The sequence below is a fragment of the Silurus meridionalis genome, chromosome 1 (assembly GCF_014805685.1).
Source record: "Silurus meridionalis isolate SWU-2019-XX chromosome 1, ASM1480568v1, whole genome shotgun sequence".
Taxonomy (NCBI): Eukaryota; Metazoa; Chordata; class Actinopteri; order Siluriformes; family Siluridae; genus Silurus; species Silurus meridionalis.
Window position 1 is genome coordinate 36,103,128 of NC_060884.1, and position 18,281 is coordinate 36,121,408.

Genomic DNA, 18,281 nt, shown 5'->3' on the forward strand with positions numbered 1-18,281 from the left:
TATCTATCTAGACATTTATCATCACCCCTTCAACTTCCAGCTTTACGTTCATCATCCTATCAGAAATTCTCTTTACCTCCACTACACTCTTACTGTACTCTTCCTTCAGAATTACCCCTACACCATTTCTCTTTCCATCCACACCATGAAAGAACAGTTTAAACCCACCTCAAATGTTCCTGGCCTTACTCCCTTTCCACTTGGTCTCCTGAACACACAACATATCTACCAACCTGAACCTCTACTCTCCTTCACTTCTCCTTTCACTGCTGTCTCTGTAGACATCTTCCTCTTCTCCTTCTCCTCTTTTAGCCATCAGTAGCCCAATTTCCACCAGTACCCTGTTGGCTAACGATACCTGTGGCGGTCGTTGGTAACCCGGGCCTTGACCGATCCGGTATGAATTTCTCTTTCGTGTTCCGCATATTTGATTTGGCACATGTTTTACGCTGGATGCCCTTCCTAACGCAACCCTCCCCATTTATCCAGGCTTGGGGCCGGCACTAAGAGTGCACTGGTTTGTGCAACCCTAATGGTTGGCTGGCCTCTCATCACGATGTCTAGCTTTTCTGAAAATGTCCGCCTTAAAAATGGATTTTTAACTATGTCCGAGACCAAATTAATTTCTCATCCTCCATCAGCCATTGTGGGCATAAAAAAGTCTAACTCTGGGCTGTAAAAGTTTCTGACCAACGAATTAGACGACAGAAAAATGCTGACACTATTCTTGGCTAGGTGGCCCTGTAAGGTGAAGTTTAGATTGGTTAAAGAAACAGATCAATTGCTAATATAATTTAAGGTACATTGGCCAGCACTTCTGATTCTGAAGGCCCTGGGTGGATTAGATTGACATGGCAGCACATAGAGGCTGAAATCTGATTGGACAAAAATCTAACATCCACATACACATACTGGAAGCAGTGCAGCCAAGAGAAACGCTACGAAATGAAGAAAATAAACTGTTGAGAATAAATTTATAAAATTTCAAGGAACAAATATTAGAATTTAGGTTGTAAATGATGGCCAGTGCTTCTGATAGTATTTAGGCCAGCAGAGAAGGCCTTGCTGGCCCTGACAGCTCACCACTAATAAATGTAAATGTAAACACACATTAATTGTTTGTTTATTGTGTTTTTATCTTGTCCTGTAGATTGGTCTGTTCCTGGAAAATTCAAAAAATCTTCAATTGTTCAATAACTCAAAAATTGCAGTCAGCGTCACAGAGTACTACACAACTCGATTATATACCCAGAATCCCTCGTTTAATCCCCTAAGGTAAAACACTGTACATGCATTATATAATACTAATCTAGTATTGATTACTTCTACTAATCTACTATCTACGTACAAAAGGTAATCACCACTTAGCACCAAATGAAAGTAATTGAGTGACATAACACTGTGGAAAATATCTTTTAGGTTAATTCAGTTCTGACAAATGCCTGATCAAAGTCCCGCCTAGTTCAAGTGTATACTAAATATGCCCAATATTGAATTGGCAATTGCTGCTTAAATAACAATTTTGTAAGTTTTGTAATTGTTTTAAGATTTTATAGTGTGACAATCTAGGATTATAGTACAAAAAGATTGAGGTAGGTCAACTGCTTTGAAATTATGGGATAGTAAATGGTTCTATTTGAGATGTCAGGGGTTATAACAGTTAAGAATGGAAAGGCTTTTACAATGTTTACAATATCAGCTTTAGGACATGTAACAAGAGTATTTTTACATCTTCATATTTTTATCCAGGGCTATTCTGGAGTTTTAAGTTTGATTCTCTATGAATTAAGTATTTAATTAATGTGAATTTACTACACATGAAGCTGCCCCTAGACTTTGACAAAAGTTGATCATCAAGATGAGGATACTTTCTAAAAACATTTACAGCCCAATTCAATGTAAGCAACAGTGTCAGCAAGTCCAATGTGGACAACAAAATATATCCCAGATAATGTGTGCATTCTTGGAGACTCAATGCCAAAACTAATTTATAAATTAGGAACTTAATTTTGTTGTAAAATCAAGTGATTTTATAGGATAGTAAATGGTTCTATTTTAGATGTCAGGGTTTGTGTACATGTGTGTGAATGAGAGGGAGGGCAGTGGAGGGGTGCGGTTGCAGGGAGAAGAGGTGGAGAAGGTGGAGGAGTTCAGGTACCTGGGGTCAACAGTGTAAAGTAATGGAGAGTGTGTTAGAGAAGTGAAGAAAAGAGTGCAGGCAGGGTGGAGTGGGAGGAGAAGAGTGATAGCAGGAGTGATGTGTGATAGAAGAGTATCTGTGAGAGTGAAAGGGAAAGTTTATAGGACTGTGGTGAGACTTGAGATGTTGTATGGATTAGAGACAGTGGCATTGATTAAAAGACAGTAGGTGGAGCTGGAGGTGGCAGAGTTGAAGATGTTAAGGTTTTCGTTGGGAGTGATGACGATGGATAGGATTAAAAATTAGTTTATTAGAGGGACAGCACATGTAGGATGTTTTGGAGACAAGGTGAGGGAGGCAAGATTGAGATGGTTTGGACATGTGCAGAGGAGGGACATGGGTTATATCGGTATGAGAATGCTGAGGATGGAGCTACCAGGAAGGAGGAAAAGAGGAAGGCCAAGAAGGAGGTCCATGGATGTGGTAAAGGAAAACATGCAGGTAGTTTGTGTGAAAGAGGCAGATGTAGAGGACAGGGTGGTATGGAGACAGATGATCCACTGTGAAGACCCCTAATGGGAGCAGCTGAAAGAAGAAGAAGAAGAAGAAGAAGATATAAATGCAATTTTAATTGGATTTTTGAATGTAACTACTACGATTACTAGAAACCAGTAATTTTTACACTATCTTACACATTTAATATTCAGGATTCTGCACTATTTCTGGAACCTTATTTAAATGATAAATATGTAGAATATTAACAATGTTGATGAGCTGCTTTATATAATTTAATCTCTTTTGTTGAAGGATATGTTTAGGTGGCACACTGATAGATTTGGTCTAAATTGGATTATCAGGTTATATAAAAATGTATAGAGTGTATGCAGCTCAAACACACATTGATTAATTACATCTGCTTTTCACGTTTGTATTATCATTATTTTAATTTATAAATTAATATAATGTATTTAAATCACTGCAATCAAATTAAATAAAAAAATACAAAACATAATATTTCCACTCATCAAAATTAGGACTCCCCTGAACTAATAAAATTGAAGAATATTAATATATAGATTTACATTTATTATATTTGGCAGACACCATTATCCAGAGCAACTTACAATTATCTAATTTATACAACTAATCAGTTGAGGTTTGAGTGGCAGTTGCCACTGAGATATGAGTTCTTTATTTATGTACTGTATATGGTGGCAGATGTTCATCAAACTTTCTGTGTGTGTGTGTGTGTGTGTGTGTGTCTGTGTGTGTCTGTGTGTGTTTATTTATAGATTACCAGGTATACTTCTCTGTGAATCACCTGGCTCTGTTTTTGCTCCTCTTGGAATTGAAGAGAGTCAGACCATTCTGTCAAGCATCAACAAATTCTGCAGTAAAACCAATCCAGAGGTATTCAGTTAATTTTTAATACGAGTTCCAATAACATGACAATTGATTCATTTGGTTACATTATATGTTACCCATCCTCCTTTTCTTTCAGATTACAGCAACAATCGTGACAAAGTTTTCTACTTTGTCTGCAACTACAATTGAGTTGCTTGGCAGACAGAGTGTGGGCCTTACTGTTGGTCAGATAAGCGCCACCTCCTCCAATGTAATAAAAAGTGCTCTGCCTATGCTGAGTAGCATCAGTGGCTGGGACCAAGGGCAAGCAAATGCCCTCATCCAGAGCATCATTGGTTCAGGCTTTAATGTGAGTGTACACTATTATCTAACAAAATTGATTTTTCTACAATATTGGGAGTGTCTTTCTGCATTGAGTGGAGTATTGCCTTGTATTTGAGTAAATAAGTATTGAACTACTTGACATACAATAATTGAGGGCCGTCATGACAAACTCCAAATTTCACAAGGCAAATTACACTGGATTTCTTAGCACATATGTTCAGAAATGTTCATAATGATGCAGACCTGCATAGATGACCACGAAACTTAATAGTTGTTTATAAAGAGTAGTGTGAACCCATTAAAATGTGTGATATATATATATATATATATATATATATATATAAAATTAAAAGAGAATATGTGATCTTCATGTTGAGTTTTGATCTGATTGGCTATTGTTTTGTTTAACAGATTAGCAGTTCATCCTCTCTGTTATCTTTGGGAACACTAATTGAAGGAGTTACCTCTGCAACCATGTTCAGCATCCCATCTTTTGAGCTTCTTACTTTGTCCCAGAATCCAACATTCATCAATAACATTCAGTCAGCTCGAGTAATTCTACAGGAAACCTATGTCCAGCAGGTGCATTCTATAATCTATTACATTTTATTATAATAATGCAAAATATATATGATGCTATATATATATATATATATATATATGTGTGTGTATATATATATATATATATATATATATATATATATATATATATATATATATATATATATATATATATATATATGCCTGGTCACCATGCTACCAGAACACCTTTTCCACAAATTAACTAAGCATTTAAAAATTTATTATTATTTTGCAGAAAACAGATTAGCAGCAATTGAAAACAGATTAGCAGCAATTGAACAATTTCAGAATTGTTCAATTGTTTATAAATTGTTCTCTAATTTTGATCGCCACTGTATATATATATATATATATATATATATATATATATATATATATATATATATATATATATATATATATATATATATATATATATATATATATATATATATATATATATATATTACACTGAACAAAATTAAAACGCAACAAAAATGTGCAGTTTTACTGTATTGGGGGCTCCGGGGGGGGGGTCCGAAAACCAGTCAGTATCTGGTGTGACCACTATTTGCATCATGCATTTTGAACTGTACAGTGAAAACCAAAATTTCCAAATTTTGGTTATACAAACCAATTGTTGCAGCAGGTGTCCGGGTGGCTCCTCTCAGACAATTTTGGAGGTGAAGATGCTGGATGTGGAGGTCCTGGACTGGTGTGGTTACACAAGGTCTGTGATTGTGAGGCTGGTTGGGTGTACTGCCAAATTCTCTGAAACGCCTTTGGAGACAGCTTATGGTAGAGAAATGAACATTTAATTCACGAGCAACAGCTTCGGTGGACATTCCTACAGACAGCATGCCGATTGCACACTCTGTCAAAACTTGTGACATTGTAATGTGTGATAAAACTGCACATTTTAGGGTGGCCTTTAAATTTGGTTCAGTATATATATACATGTGGCAGAGGCGCCTCCTGTACGCGTACTGTCCTGACTGCTCCTGTACTGACTGTACTGCTGTCGCGAACTGTCTCCAGAACTCCTAGAAGCACAGGAGCCGCCTCCTCCACAGGTGTGCCAATGCATCCAGTCCCGGTGGGGCTGGAGGATATAGGGAGATCCACAGGGGACAGTGCAATGTTTTTAGAGATGCAAACAAGTCTATTTGGTCTTTGCCAAGCTTCTCCCAGATCTGCTCCATTACCTGAGGGTGGAGGTACCACTCCCCGGGTCTAGACACCTGCCTTGACAGGGAGTCTGCTGATTCATTTAAATGACCTGGGATGTAAGCTGCTCTCAGGGAGAGGAGCTTCACCTGGGCCCACAGGAGGATCTGGTGCACCAGCCTGTACAGGGGGCCTCCTCTTTCACCTTCCTGACCACCGAAAGGATGGACGCAATGCGGGCAGAAGAAAGCTGCGTGTGCATAGTTGTCGAATCCCATATAACGCTGAGATAGGTGGTTCTCTGTGATGGAGAAAGAACACTCATTTCGGCATTCAGCCGAACCCCAGTTTCTTCATGTGAGCGAGAACAACATTTTGAAGCCAGACCTCTACTGCTCTGATCGAGCTAATAATAACCAATCGTCGATATAGTTGAGGATATGGATGCCCTGAAGTCTCAGGGGAGCCAGAGGGCAAAGGGGAGGACGCGATATTGGTACGCTTTGACCCCAAAAGTGAACCTCAGGAACTTCCTGTTAGAAGGGAGAAGGGTACATGAAAGTATGTATTCTTTAGATCTACCGTGATAAACCAGTCCTCAGATCTGATCTGAGACACAACCTGCATAAGGGTCAGCATTTTAAACAGCAGCCTCATCAAAGAGTGATTCAGCTAACGTAGATCTAGAATAGGATGCAACACACTGTCCTTTTTGGGAACTATGAATTACCGGCTGTAGAACCCGGACACTCTGTCTGACTAAGGGACCACCTTGATGACCTCCTTCCTCAGAAGAGTGGTTACTTCTCGTTCCATGACCAGAGCCTGCTCACTTTCCCCCAGAGTGTGACAGAGCCCGTTGACCCTGGGCGGACGAGACCCGAACTGAATCATATAGCCTCGCTCTACAGTGCGCATGACATTTACATTTACATTTGCGGCATTTAGCAGATGCCCTTATCCAGAGCGACGTACAAAAGTGCTTTGAGTCACTAGTAATGAATAAATCTACACTGGTACGCAAGATTACAAACTTAATATAAATATAACTTGGAAAGTGCTAATTTAAGTGTTTTAGGAAGAGGTAGGTCTTCAGTCATCGCTTGAAATAGTCAGGGACTCCGCTGTACGGACATCTAGGGGAAGTTTATATCACCACCTTGGTGCCAGAACATAGAAGAGCCTTGAAGTGTACTTACCTCTTATTTTGAGAGAAGGTGGTACCAGTCAAGCAGTGCTGGAGTATCTCAGACAGCATGGTGCAGTGCGAGATGTGATGAGGTCTCTGAGGTAAGATGGCGCTGGCCCATTTTTGGCCTTGTAGGCAAGCATCAGTGATTTGAATCTGATACGTGCAGCTACTGGAAGCCAGTAAAGGGAACGCAGCAGTGGTGTGGTGTGGGAAAACTTGGGCTGATTGAACGCAAGCCATGCAGCTGCATTTTGGATCATTTGCAGTGGGCGAATAGCGTTCAGGGGAAGACCTGGAAGCAGAGAGTTGCAGTAGTCGAGTCTTGAAATGACAAGAGACTGAACAAGCACCTGGGCAGCCTGTGTGGACAGAAATGGTTGAATCTTTCTTATGTCGTAGAGAAAAAATAGACAAAAACGAGCCACATTAACGACATGTGGGAAGAAGGACAGTTCATTGTCCATAGTTACCCCAAGGTTACGAGCAGTGGCTGAAGGAGAGAGCAGAGAAACATGAAGTGTCAAAGTGTCATGAAGCACGACTCATCGGGACACGTCTGGCAGAGCTATCCAGGCTGCCAGGTGTTCTCTTAAGAGTATCAGTCTCTCGAGACTAACCTCCAGTCCGCCTAGAGCCGGGGCAGCGCCCTGATGCAGCTCTAGTGACAAGGCCTCATGGTCCTCAACGATGCTGGGCGGAAACCTAGGAGGGAGCTGGAGCACATTTCATGGCAGGGTAGATGAGCCAGGTCCCTGGGGCCGGAGGAAAATGGGTGCCGAGAAAGTGGGTCTACAGTCCTTAGATCTGTCACCTCATGGGGCTTTGGCCCAGGGTGCCACGTGGGATCCTGTAAAGGAGGAGAGCGCATCACTACACTCTGTCTCTGGGTTAAGGTTGGGGCTATATATGCCAAACATAAGAGGGGCGAGGGAGGTAGCGCTGGAACGCCGCTAATTGTCTTTAGGTTTCCTGAAACCTTTTGACTACCGAACTAACGGCGTCGCCAAAAAGGCTTGAGGGCAAAAGTGAGGCTTCCAGCAGCATGGCCCTGTCCCTGTCGGAAATTTCGGACAGGGTGAGGCACAGATGTCTCTCTGTGAGAGGTGGAGAAGGTGGAGGAGTTAGGGTACCTGAAGTTAACAGTGCAAAGTAATGGAGAGTGTGTTAGAGAAGCGAAGAAAAGAATGCAGGCAGGGTGGAGTGAGTGGAGAAAAGTGATTGCAGGAGTGATTTGTGATAGAAGAGTATCTGTACAAGTGAAAGGAAAAGTTTATGCGGATGATCTGCTGTGGAGACCCCTAATGGAAGCAGGTGAAAGAAAAAAAAAATATATATATATATATATATATATATATATATATATATATATATATATATATATATATATATATATATATATAAATATATTATATACTATACAAATAAAGAAAAAGCACTGATAAGTTGTGTTATTTTATGATTTTTTCCTCCAGATCATCTCTGTAGACCAGACAAAAGTGATCAAGAATGTACCAGATGCACTAGTTATGCATATCCCACTTGTTCTCCTGTCAACAGTGAGCTCTATTGAGGTTTCACTAATTAATAACAAGAGCTGGAGCCATGAGCAGGTAACAGAACACATGCAGAGTTAAATACTTTAGAGAGGAATTCGAACATCAAAACATGGAAAGTAATACATTACGATGTGTAAAGGTTGTTGTGTGTGGATATGTGTAAAAATAAGTAAATGTTGAATTTTTTCTTTTACAAGGCTATGATGTTGTTTGGTGCTGTGACCAGTGCTATTGATAATCCAGATGAGTGAGTCAAAAACATACAATTCTATACACATTTTTTATTTCATTTCATAAATGTATTATGCCAGAATAAGTAACCAGTGAAACCAACATCTTAGTGTCAAGTCAACTCAGGTTTATTTCTATAGCACTTTTCACAATGGACAGTGTCTCAAAGCAGCTTCACAAATTTTAAGAATTAAGGTGATTGATGTGTATTTATTCCTGATGATGAAGTCTGAGGTGACTGTGGCAAGGAAAAACTTCTCATAACAAAGAAACCTTGAGAGGAACCAGACTTAAAAGGGGAACCCATCCTCATTTGGGTGATATCGTCTCTAGGTTATGAACGTAACCCTAGTTCCCCGAAGGAACGAGACGCTGCGTCGAAACGCTATGGGAACGCCCCTGCGTGACCACGCTCTAAACCATGTGTGAAATCTAGCCAAAAGGCAAGCCGTGACGTCATAGACAGGCGACGTCACGTAAACCAGGAAGCTACAAGATGGCTGTGCGGTGGTAGCGACATTAGCTTCTGCAAAGAGAGAAGGTAAGCGCTGCAGGGATGCAGGGAGTGTGGGACGGAGACGCAGCGTCTCGTTCCTTCTGGGAACTAGGGTTACGTTCGTAACCGAGAGACGTTCCCCTTCAGGAACTCAAGCTGCGTCGAAACGCTATGGGAACGAGTGTCCAATCACGCCACACTGACCAGACCCTGCAGAGAGAGTGAGGGCCTCAGCACCAGCACGCAGGACAGAGGAGCCCGAGGTGGCTCTGAGGTGAAGGCCATAGAACCTGACAAAGGTGGACCAACCTGCAGCGTCACAGACGTCCCGGAGTGACACTCCAGCGGACTCAGCCGTAGAGGCCACCACACTCCGGCGGAGCGAGCCCTGACCGCGATTGGAGCGGGGACCAGGACTCGCAGCCGAACAGCTGCACCAACCACCTCCAAGGACTCGTCCTGTGGAGATAAGCACCCAGTGCTTGCACTGGACACAGCCAGGTCTCGTAACCCCTGGTCGGGGGCTATAAACAGAGGAGGGCAGAATGCCTGTAACACGACAAATCATGTGGGATCACCCAGCCTCACATAAAGAAACACTCTGGCCATGCCAGGGGGCAACTCCAGGCGGGACGAGGCAACTGCCAAGTCCCAGACAGGCACTCTGAGTCGCGTCCCGGGCCTCAGCCTCCGGGCGCCACGGAGGAAACGTGTCACCAATGGGACCTACCCAGGGTTCCGCCCACCATCGAGGTGCTACCAGGAGGAGACAGACTCCTTCCCGGCAAACTCATTCCAGAACTCCGGGGGAAAGGCGTACAGGCGTAGCCTCAGCCAAGACCGTCCCATGGCAGCCACTGTCTCGACAGGGCGTCTGCTCAGACATCCCACCGTCCCGGGATTAGGCTCTAATGAGAGGAGTTTGGCAACCCACCGTCCTTCTTCGGAACAATGAAGCACAGGCTGTAGCAGCCTGACTCTCTAAACAAGGAGGAGGGAACCACCTTGATGGCCCGTTTCCTCAGGAGAGCACGAGATTCCTGTCCCAGGACCAGAGCCTGCACGGGTCCCACCAGGGTGGGACACACCCCGTTGAACCGGGGAGGAGAAGATGCGAACTGAATCGCGCAGCCCTTCTCCACAGTACACAGGACCCCTGAGAGACTCCTGGCAGCCCTCCAGACTGACAGAAAGTCTCCACAGGGAGAACCAACCCCTCAGGGCTGGCCCCTGACCCACTCAGAGCGGCTGGAGCAGTGCTCTGCAGCCGACCACACCTCCTGAGAGGCGGCGGATCCCCCCCATCTGCAGCGATCATACGGGCGGAATACGGGGAGCAAACCACTGGAGAAAGCTGCGCCCTGAACACGACCTGTGGCAGGGCTAGCAGACAGTCCTCCTGAACCCGAACGGCAGGAGCAGCATACTGCGGCCGTTGAAGCCTCCTGAGAGGCGGCGGATGACCCCCATCCGCAACGAACTTTTGGGTGGAATAAGGGAGTTAACCGTTGGAGGGAGGCAGCATCCTGAACACCCTGTGGCAGGGCCGACAGACCGACCTCGCGGCAGTGCCGGGGAGGGACGGGCACCGTAGCATGAGGTGCACACCGCCCTCCAAGATGCAAACCATCAGGCTTATGCCCCACAGTCTGTACACTAGAGGCGAGGACGAACCTCAGGTCGTCCAGCCATCCTTAGGCTAAGAGTGTCGCCAGGGGCCCCAGGACCTCCCCGCGGGAATCGGGTGGCAACACTCTCTCAACGGGCTATTTCCCTGTGCCTGGACATACCAGGGTGAGGCTGCCGCCGAGCAGCCCCATCGGAGCAGAGAGGAACTACCACTGAAACGCCACCACGGTCTCCTGAACCCGCCAGCAATCGCCCTCACCTACAGCGTCACCAGGTCAGGCCAGGAGGGGTCACCATGGAGCTCAGAAGGAAGCTCGCATCATCCCCCATAGCAGGCCAGCCTGGTATGCCTGCAACACACACATCATGTGGAAGCAACCTGCAGCCTGACCTGCCGCATAGCCCTAACCACCAGAGCCAAGCGGCTCTTCGTAGGCAAACCGATAGTCGTCACAGATGCATCACTCAGGGAGAGACAGCTAGCTAGCGTCTCTACCACAAGCGGCATCGTCCCGTAGCCGCGCTACTTAGCTCCAATAACATTCGCGCACAGCGGAAAAGCACGCACACACACGGGCCTCCCAGGACCCAGACACCTCGGTGCGCAGATCAGGGAAGGCGCTGAGGCTGTGACACATGGTGCAGGAAATGCTCATCCAGCTCACTGGGTGCGTGCTGCTTCTGCTACACGACCGGCTAGATCCAGCTCAGACCCGGCCCATGCCACGACTTCAAGAAGCTCCATGTACAGCACAGGCTGTGAGGAGTCCGCAGGCTCGCCAGCATCCATCATATCATCCTCCTTGGAGAGAGACAAGCAATGCTGCGCCGCTCGCACCGGGAGAAGAAGCAGCCACCAGGCATGCTTCCCCGAATTTCCCGAAATTTCTTCCACCTCGGAGGAAGAAATATGGAGCACCGCGTCACACACCGGGAAAAGAACCGTTTCCAAACGAGCGCTCTCCCCAGGGAACGGGAGCTCGGCTAGCAGCCGGGAGCGCACAGCCACACGGCTAAAATGCTAACAGCCGATACCTTCGAGAGCCGAAGCCGCAAGGGAAAGCGCTCCCATCGGAGAGTGCTCTCCGAAAATTCCCCCACCTCGGAGGAAGAATACGGAGCACCGCGTCACACGCACCAGAGAAGGAACCGCCAAACGAGCGCAATCCCCAGGCAACGGGAGCTCGCCTCGCAGCCGGAAGCACATAGCCACGCGGCTAAAATGCTAACAACCGATACCCTCGAGAGCCGACTAAGCACGCTCCTAAGCTAAGCAAACAACACATCGGCTGCGTGTCACCCCTCCGAAATGAATCGGGGCAAGCAGGAAACACGCAGACAGAATTCTGCCTGCATATAAGCTCATGACTGCACAGATAACACACTCAAAGCGCTTACCTGAACGAGCAGAGCTAATGTCGCTACCACCGCACAGCCATCTTGTAGCTTCCTGGTTTACGCGACGTCGCCTGTCTATGACGTCACGGCTTGCCTATTGGCTAGATTTCACACGTGGTTCAGAGTGTGGTCACGCAGGGGCGTTCCCATAGGGTTAGGGTTAGTTTTAACTCGAGTTCCTGAAGAGGAACATGAGTGTGATTATAAATCTTAAAAACAATACAAAACACAAAGAGTGAGAACTAACATGAGCAACGAAATGTAAGATTGTAAGTAATTTAATTTCTACGGTCTTATACAGCCAGTTGAAATTATTGAACCAGTAGCTACTGAGCAACTCATAAAATAGCTCAACATTTCAGATCATCATAGATCCAACACCAACTCCTCCATGCCAGAGCCTCTACGTCTCTTAATGGTGAGGGATGTTTGTGGGCTCAGCATCTACTTAAGATAATATAAGATAAGTCAAGTCAAGTCAAGTTTATTTCTATAGCGCTTTTCACAACAGACATTGTCTCAAAGCAGCTTTACAGAAATCAACAGTCAAGGTGAATGGTGTGCATTTATCCCTGATGAGCAAGCCGCGGTGACTGCCGTGAAGCTGTGGAGATAAGATATATACCTTTATTCGTCCCACAGTGGGGAAATTTCTTTGTTACAGCAGCAAAGGAAAAAAAAAAAAATAAATGCAAATATATAAAAGAAGAGACACATACTATATTATACAGTATATACACAACACAATGTATAAATACAAATAAGGGAAAAAAAGTACGTATTGCAGGTAGTATTGCACACAGGTGATATTGAACGTATTGCAGGTAATATTGCACGTATTGCAGGTAATATTGCACACAGGTAGTATTATTACACAGCTATACCGTAATAACAGTGTGTATTATGGTGATTGGTTTACTGGGAGCAGCTTTGATTGTGAAGTCTAATAGCAGCAGGGAGAAAAGACCTTCTGTAATGCTCCTGTCACTGAAGGAGCTGCTCAACGATGAAACGGTTTCATACAGCGGGTGGGAGATATTCTCCAGCAATGATGATAGTTTTGCTACCGTCCTCCTTTCTCCCATCTCCTGGGAATCCCCAGGACTAAGCTGGCCCTCCTGATCAGCTTGTCCAGTCTCTTCCTGTCTGCAGTAGAGATGCTGCTGCCCCAGCAGACCACACCATAGAATATGGCTGAGTCCACCACAGAGTCAAAAAAGGTCTTCAGTAGCTCTCCCTGCACTCCAAAAGACATTAGTCTCCTCAGCAGACAGAGTCTGCTCTGCCCCTTCTTATAAATTGCCTCAGTGTTGTCTGTCCAGTCCAGTTTGTTGTTTAGGTGAACACCCAGGTATTTGTAAGAGTCCACTCTCACAATGTCCTTTACCTAAGTGTTCACCAGTGGTAATGATGAAGTGTGTTTGTGGAAATCCACCACCAGTTTTTTGGTTTTTCCCACATTTATCTGGAGGCAGCTCCATTGGCAGCAGTCCACAAAGTTCTGTATAAGTCCTCTGTACTCCCTGTCATCATCATCCGTGATCAGACCAACGATGGCAGAGTCATCAGAGAACTTCTGCAGGTGACAGGTTGCTGAGCTGAAGTCTGCAGTGTAGACGGTGAAGAGAAACGGGGCTAGAACTGTTCCCGACAATCATGTCAGACTCACAGTCACGAGTCCTCACATACTGTGGTCGCTCTGTGAGGTAGTCCAGTATCAAGGCAGACAGATGATGGTCCACTCCCATGTACGCCGTCTTATTCTTCAGGAGCGCAGGTTGGATGGTGTTAAAAGCACTAGAGAAGTCAAAAAACATGACTCTCACAGTGCTTCGAGCCTTTTCCAGGTGTGAAATAGCCCGATTTAGGAGGAAGATGACTGCGTCTTCCACTCCAATGCCAGGTTGGTAGGCAAACTGAAGTGGATCTATTGATGGGCTCACCAGAGGTAGGAGATGAGTGAGCACCAGCCTCTCCAATGTCTTCATCAGATGCGAGGCCAGTGCTATTGGTCGGTAGTCCCCAAAGTCTTTTGGGCGGAACATCTTTGGAACAGGCACCATGCAGGATGTTTTCCATAGCTGTGGCAACTTTCCCAGCTTTAGGCTCAAGTCAAACATGTACAGCAATATGCCACACAGCTGGTCTGCACAGGTCTTAAGGAGCCTGGAGCTGATGCTGTCTGGGCCCGCAGCCTTCCTCGCTTTGATCTTCCTGAGCTCCAATCTCACCTAGGCGTCTGTGAGGGGCAGTGTGTATTGGTTGGTGTGATAACTGAAGGGAATCGGCAGAGAGGGGAAAGTTAGGTGTGTTGTGTGTTGACTGTGAGCTGATAGCAGTGCAGAGAGAGGTGGGGCTGGAGCTCCTTGCTGTGGAAGCAGAGAAGGGGGATTGCAGCAGAGGGGACTGGATGAAGGCAGGGGATGGTAGCTGATCAAATCTGTTAATAAATAGATTAAGATCATTTACCCACTTCTGGTCACCCTCAGCCTGAGATCTGGGCTCCTTATGACCAGTGATGGTTTTGATCCTCTTCCACACATCGCTGACGTTGTTCTGCTGCAGCTGATCTTCCATCTTCCTCCTGTAACAAGCTTTTCCTTCCCTGATCTTCTTTCTCAGTTCTCTCTGGACAGTTTTTAGCTCTTCTTTGTTTCCTGATATAAAAACCCTCTTCTTCTCTTTAAGTAGAGTCTTTATAGCAGGGTTGATCCACGGTTTGTTTGGTGGGTACAGTATTCTCCACACAGAAGTTAATTTAGTCAGTTATACAGTCTGTTAGAGGGCAGTGGAGGGGTGCGGTTGCAGAGAGAAGAGGAATGGAGAGTGTGTTAGAGTAGTTAAGAGAAGAATGCAGGCAGGGTGGAGTGAGTGGAGAAAAGTAATAGCAGGAGTGATTTGTGATAGAAGATAGTACGAGTGAAAGGGAAAGTTTATAGGACTGTGGTAAGACCTGAGATGTATGGTTTAGAGACAGTGGCATTGATTAAAAGACAGGAGGTGGAGCTGGAGGTAGCAGAGCTGAAGATGTTGAGGTTTTCATTGGGAGTGACTAGGGTGACCAGGATTAGAAACAAGTTTATTAGAGGGACAGCGCATGTAGGACATTTTGGAGACAAAGCGAGGGAGGCCAGATTGAGATGGTTTGGACATGTGCAGTGGAGGAACATGGGGTATATCGGTAGAAGAATGCTAAAGATGGAGCTGCCAGAAAGGAGGAAAAGAGCAGACAGAGGGGAATGGAGATGGATGAGCCACTGTGGCGACCCCTAATGGGAGAAGCCGAAAGACGAAGAAGAAGAAGATCAGCATAACAGTGGAAGCTCATCACATGCCCTCAAATAATATTTCCTAAGGAAAGCATGTGTATTGTGAAATGCAGAGGTCTTACAACTGAACCTTGTGGGACCCCATATTTTACTTGGATTAACCTGATAGTTCTCCATTTAAATGTACAAAATGGTAACAATCAGACAGATTAGGATTTAAACCATCTTAATGCCTGTCCCTGCCGATGTAATTCTGTAAGTGATCCAGGAGAAGATAACGATCTATAGTGTCGAATGCAGCACTTAGATTCAGTAAAATTAACAGAGCGTTGGTCTGAAGCTAAAAACAGGTAATTTGTGATTTTAACTAGAGCAGTTTCTGTGCTATGCTATTGCGGTGCCTAAAACCTTTTCTAAAATTTTAGACATATTGTCCATCTTAGCTACTAGTTTATTGCATACGTGTTTGGTATTTAAAACCAGGGTGTTTAAATTTGTCTATGTGTGTGTTAATCATCCCAGTTTGTCAGCATCAGTACTGCAGGGATTCTCATGCAGCTCAGTTCAGACTCTCCCATGGCAAAAAATTAAAGATCTGGTGAAAGCCTGTAGACCACGTTCAGGCAGAGACAAGGTCTCCCTAAAAGAGGCACAGGTGAATACACTTTGATATTCTTACGGATGTTGTTCATTTTAATCATGAATGTTAACAGTTGAGCATTTTATGCACCTGTTATCTATTAGGTTGTTTAAGATATTCATGTTTTATTTGGCATAATAATACACTACAATTGTACTACAATCTTACAATCTGACAAGGAGGTCTAAATTAATTTGTTTTAATTGATGTTATTGTTTTTAACAGCTCATTTAAAGGGATCTGTATATCATGCACTATATAATAAATTATATGCAAGTAAAAACAGGAGCTTACTTTTTTTCACAGACATTACACAATATTAATTGTAACCAGAATTAATAAAAGTTTGATCTGTCTTTAATAAAAAAATAAAATTCCAATGGCAAGTTCCAATACCATTAAGAGATATAAAATATATTTAGGGATGAGCAGCTCCAGGGAAGTAACAGTAACATTGTATTTTGTATTATGAGTTAGAATGTGTTTCCTGCAGACAAACTAAAATCCAAGTTAAATATGCTCGGTAATTTTATATCCAGTTAATATTTTATTTTCTGTTCAATTAAATTGGTCTGATAACTTTACATAAAATAATCCTCAGTGTTAGAGAATATAATTTAAGCTATGCTCTGTTTTAGCTGACATGCATGTATAACATCATGAAAGAAGACTCTTTGAACTTTACCGATGTTCCTTTTGACATGCTACTCTACTACAGGTGCGTAAAAAGTGTACACTGTTTTCACCTATTTTTGTTGCTATATAGAATCTTTGCTTTTTTTCTGAATAGTTTCATTGTTTGTTAAGCTTTTTTTTGTGTGTGTTATGTGTTAACATAGCTATGACAAAGTGCAGCATGGGCATTGCAGATCATATTTTGCTGCTTTGGGAGGTGCAGATTTCTCTGTTCCTTCAACCATCCTCAACAAACCAGCCACTCTGTTCAACAATGCACGGGCCTGCCTGGTAATAAGCACATATATAAACTGTAAAATTATTTATAATATAAAAAAAGTGAGTAAATAACTTATAAGCTCTTAATAACATAGCTCTCTCAACGTAGAAACCTAAGAGCAAAAAAAAAGGAATAAAAATACCCAAAACTTTGCATACATTTTTTGTGCATTGTTCAATTCAATTCAATTCAATTCAATTCAATTTTACTGGTATTTTACTTTTGGATAAAGAGGAAGCGATAGCACAGAATGATAGCACATAAGGCTAATGTATTTTTCCTTGCCCATTACAATCACCCTCTGGCCCTGTGAGTCTTTCCTAAATGATTTGTGATGTTGTAGGGTATATCTGGTATGAGTCTAACAAGGGATCAGGTGGACGTTCTGGGGAATATGGCCTGCACACTGGACTCCTCCTACATCCAGAACTCTGACCCTTTCATTTTGGAGAAACTAAAGAACTGTGGAGATCTTTCTGATTCTCAGATCATTGCTGTACAGTCACTGCTCCTCAGTGGAAACACTGCTTATGGGTGAGATTAAGAGTTAAATATTAATAATATAAAATTGTAATATAGACCAGAAATAAAATAAAAAATCAGGGACCATTTATACCAGCTTAAGATGTTTGGTATTTCAAGGTAGATTCTAAACCTTAGTTAAGAGCACCAAAGATACCTTTGAAATTTTATTATACCAAACATTGAAATATAAGATTTATGTTATAATTTAAGTATATGTTAAAATATGTACTTTTTAAAAATTATTTGTACCCAGACTTTGGTCATTTAAAATTAGTTAAAATTAGGCTTTGATGGTACTTATAACCCTAACTCTTTCACTGTTGCAAACAATTAACTTTGATTAACATTTACTGTAGTCCAAACCTAAAATAAAGTGGTCTGGGCATATAAATAGTTGCATTATTTAACATTGTATATATATTTTTTACAAAATATTGTATAATATTGTATAAAAACTCATTAATATTGTTTATCATTAATCAGTAATCCTATAAAGTGGAATGTACAGACTCTGCAGCAGCTGGGCATCCTGCCTCTCTATTTCAAATCAGAATTTTGGGGACAGTTCAGCACTGTATGTGAATATTTTCATAATGTTTTCAAAATAAATCATTAATGTACTTTAAGAAACATAAGATTTCTGCTTATCGATTATTTATTTGATATTTTTTTCTATTTGTCTGCCTTTTAGGATATTAAAAGGACATTTTTAAAGTCATTTATGCCCTTTCTGAAGAATCAAAAGACCCCAATACATAAACTGAGAAAGTTTTTTATAGAATGCAACTTCAAAGTGTCCAGAGCCCATCGTGCTGCAGGTAACAGTGGTTAAA

General features: G+C 43.2%; 1 protein-coding gene across 1 annotated transcript in view; it reads left to right on the forward strand.

The window, feature by feature from the left end:
* LOC124382935 overlaps positions 1-18,281 on the forward strand; it is a 61,335-nt gene that overhangs the window by 31,304 nt on the left and 11,750 nt on the right. The window contains exons 33-44 of the mRNA XM_046845289.1: positions 1,151-1,275; positions 3,433-3,550; positions 3,642-3,854; positions 4,241-4,411; positions 8,222-8,359; positions 8,503-8,552; positions 15,851-15,983; positions 16,607-16,686; positions 16,808-16,934; positions 17,267-17,457; positions 17,932-18,022; positions 18,140-18,266. Of these exons, the coding sequence (XP_046701245.1) occupies positions 1,151-1,275; positions 3,433-3,550; positions 3,642-3,854; positions 4,241-4,411; positions 8,222-8,359; positions 8,503-8,552; positions 15,851-15,983; positions 16,607-16,686; positions 16,808-16,934; positions 17,267-17,457; positions 17,932-18,022; positions 18,140-18,266 (1,564 nt within the window). The remainder of the gene's footprint in view (positions 1-1,150; positions 1,276-3,432; positions 3,551-3,641; positions 3,855-4,240; positions 4,412-8,221; positions 8,360-8,502; positions 8,553-15,850; positions 15,984-16,606; positions 16,687-16,807; positions 16,935-17,266; positions 17,458-17,931; positions 18,023-18,139; positions 18,267-18,281) is intronic.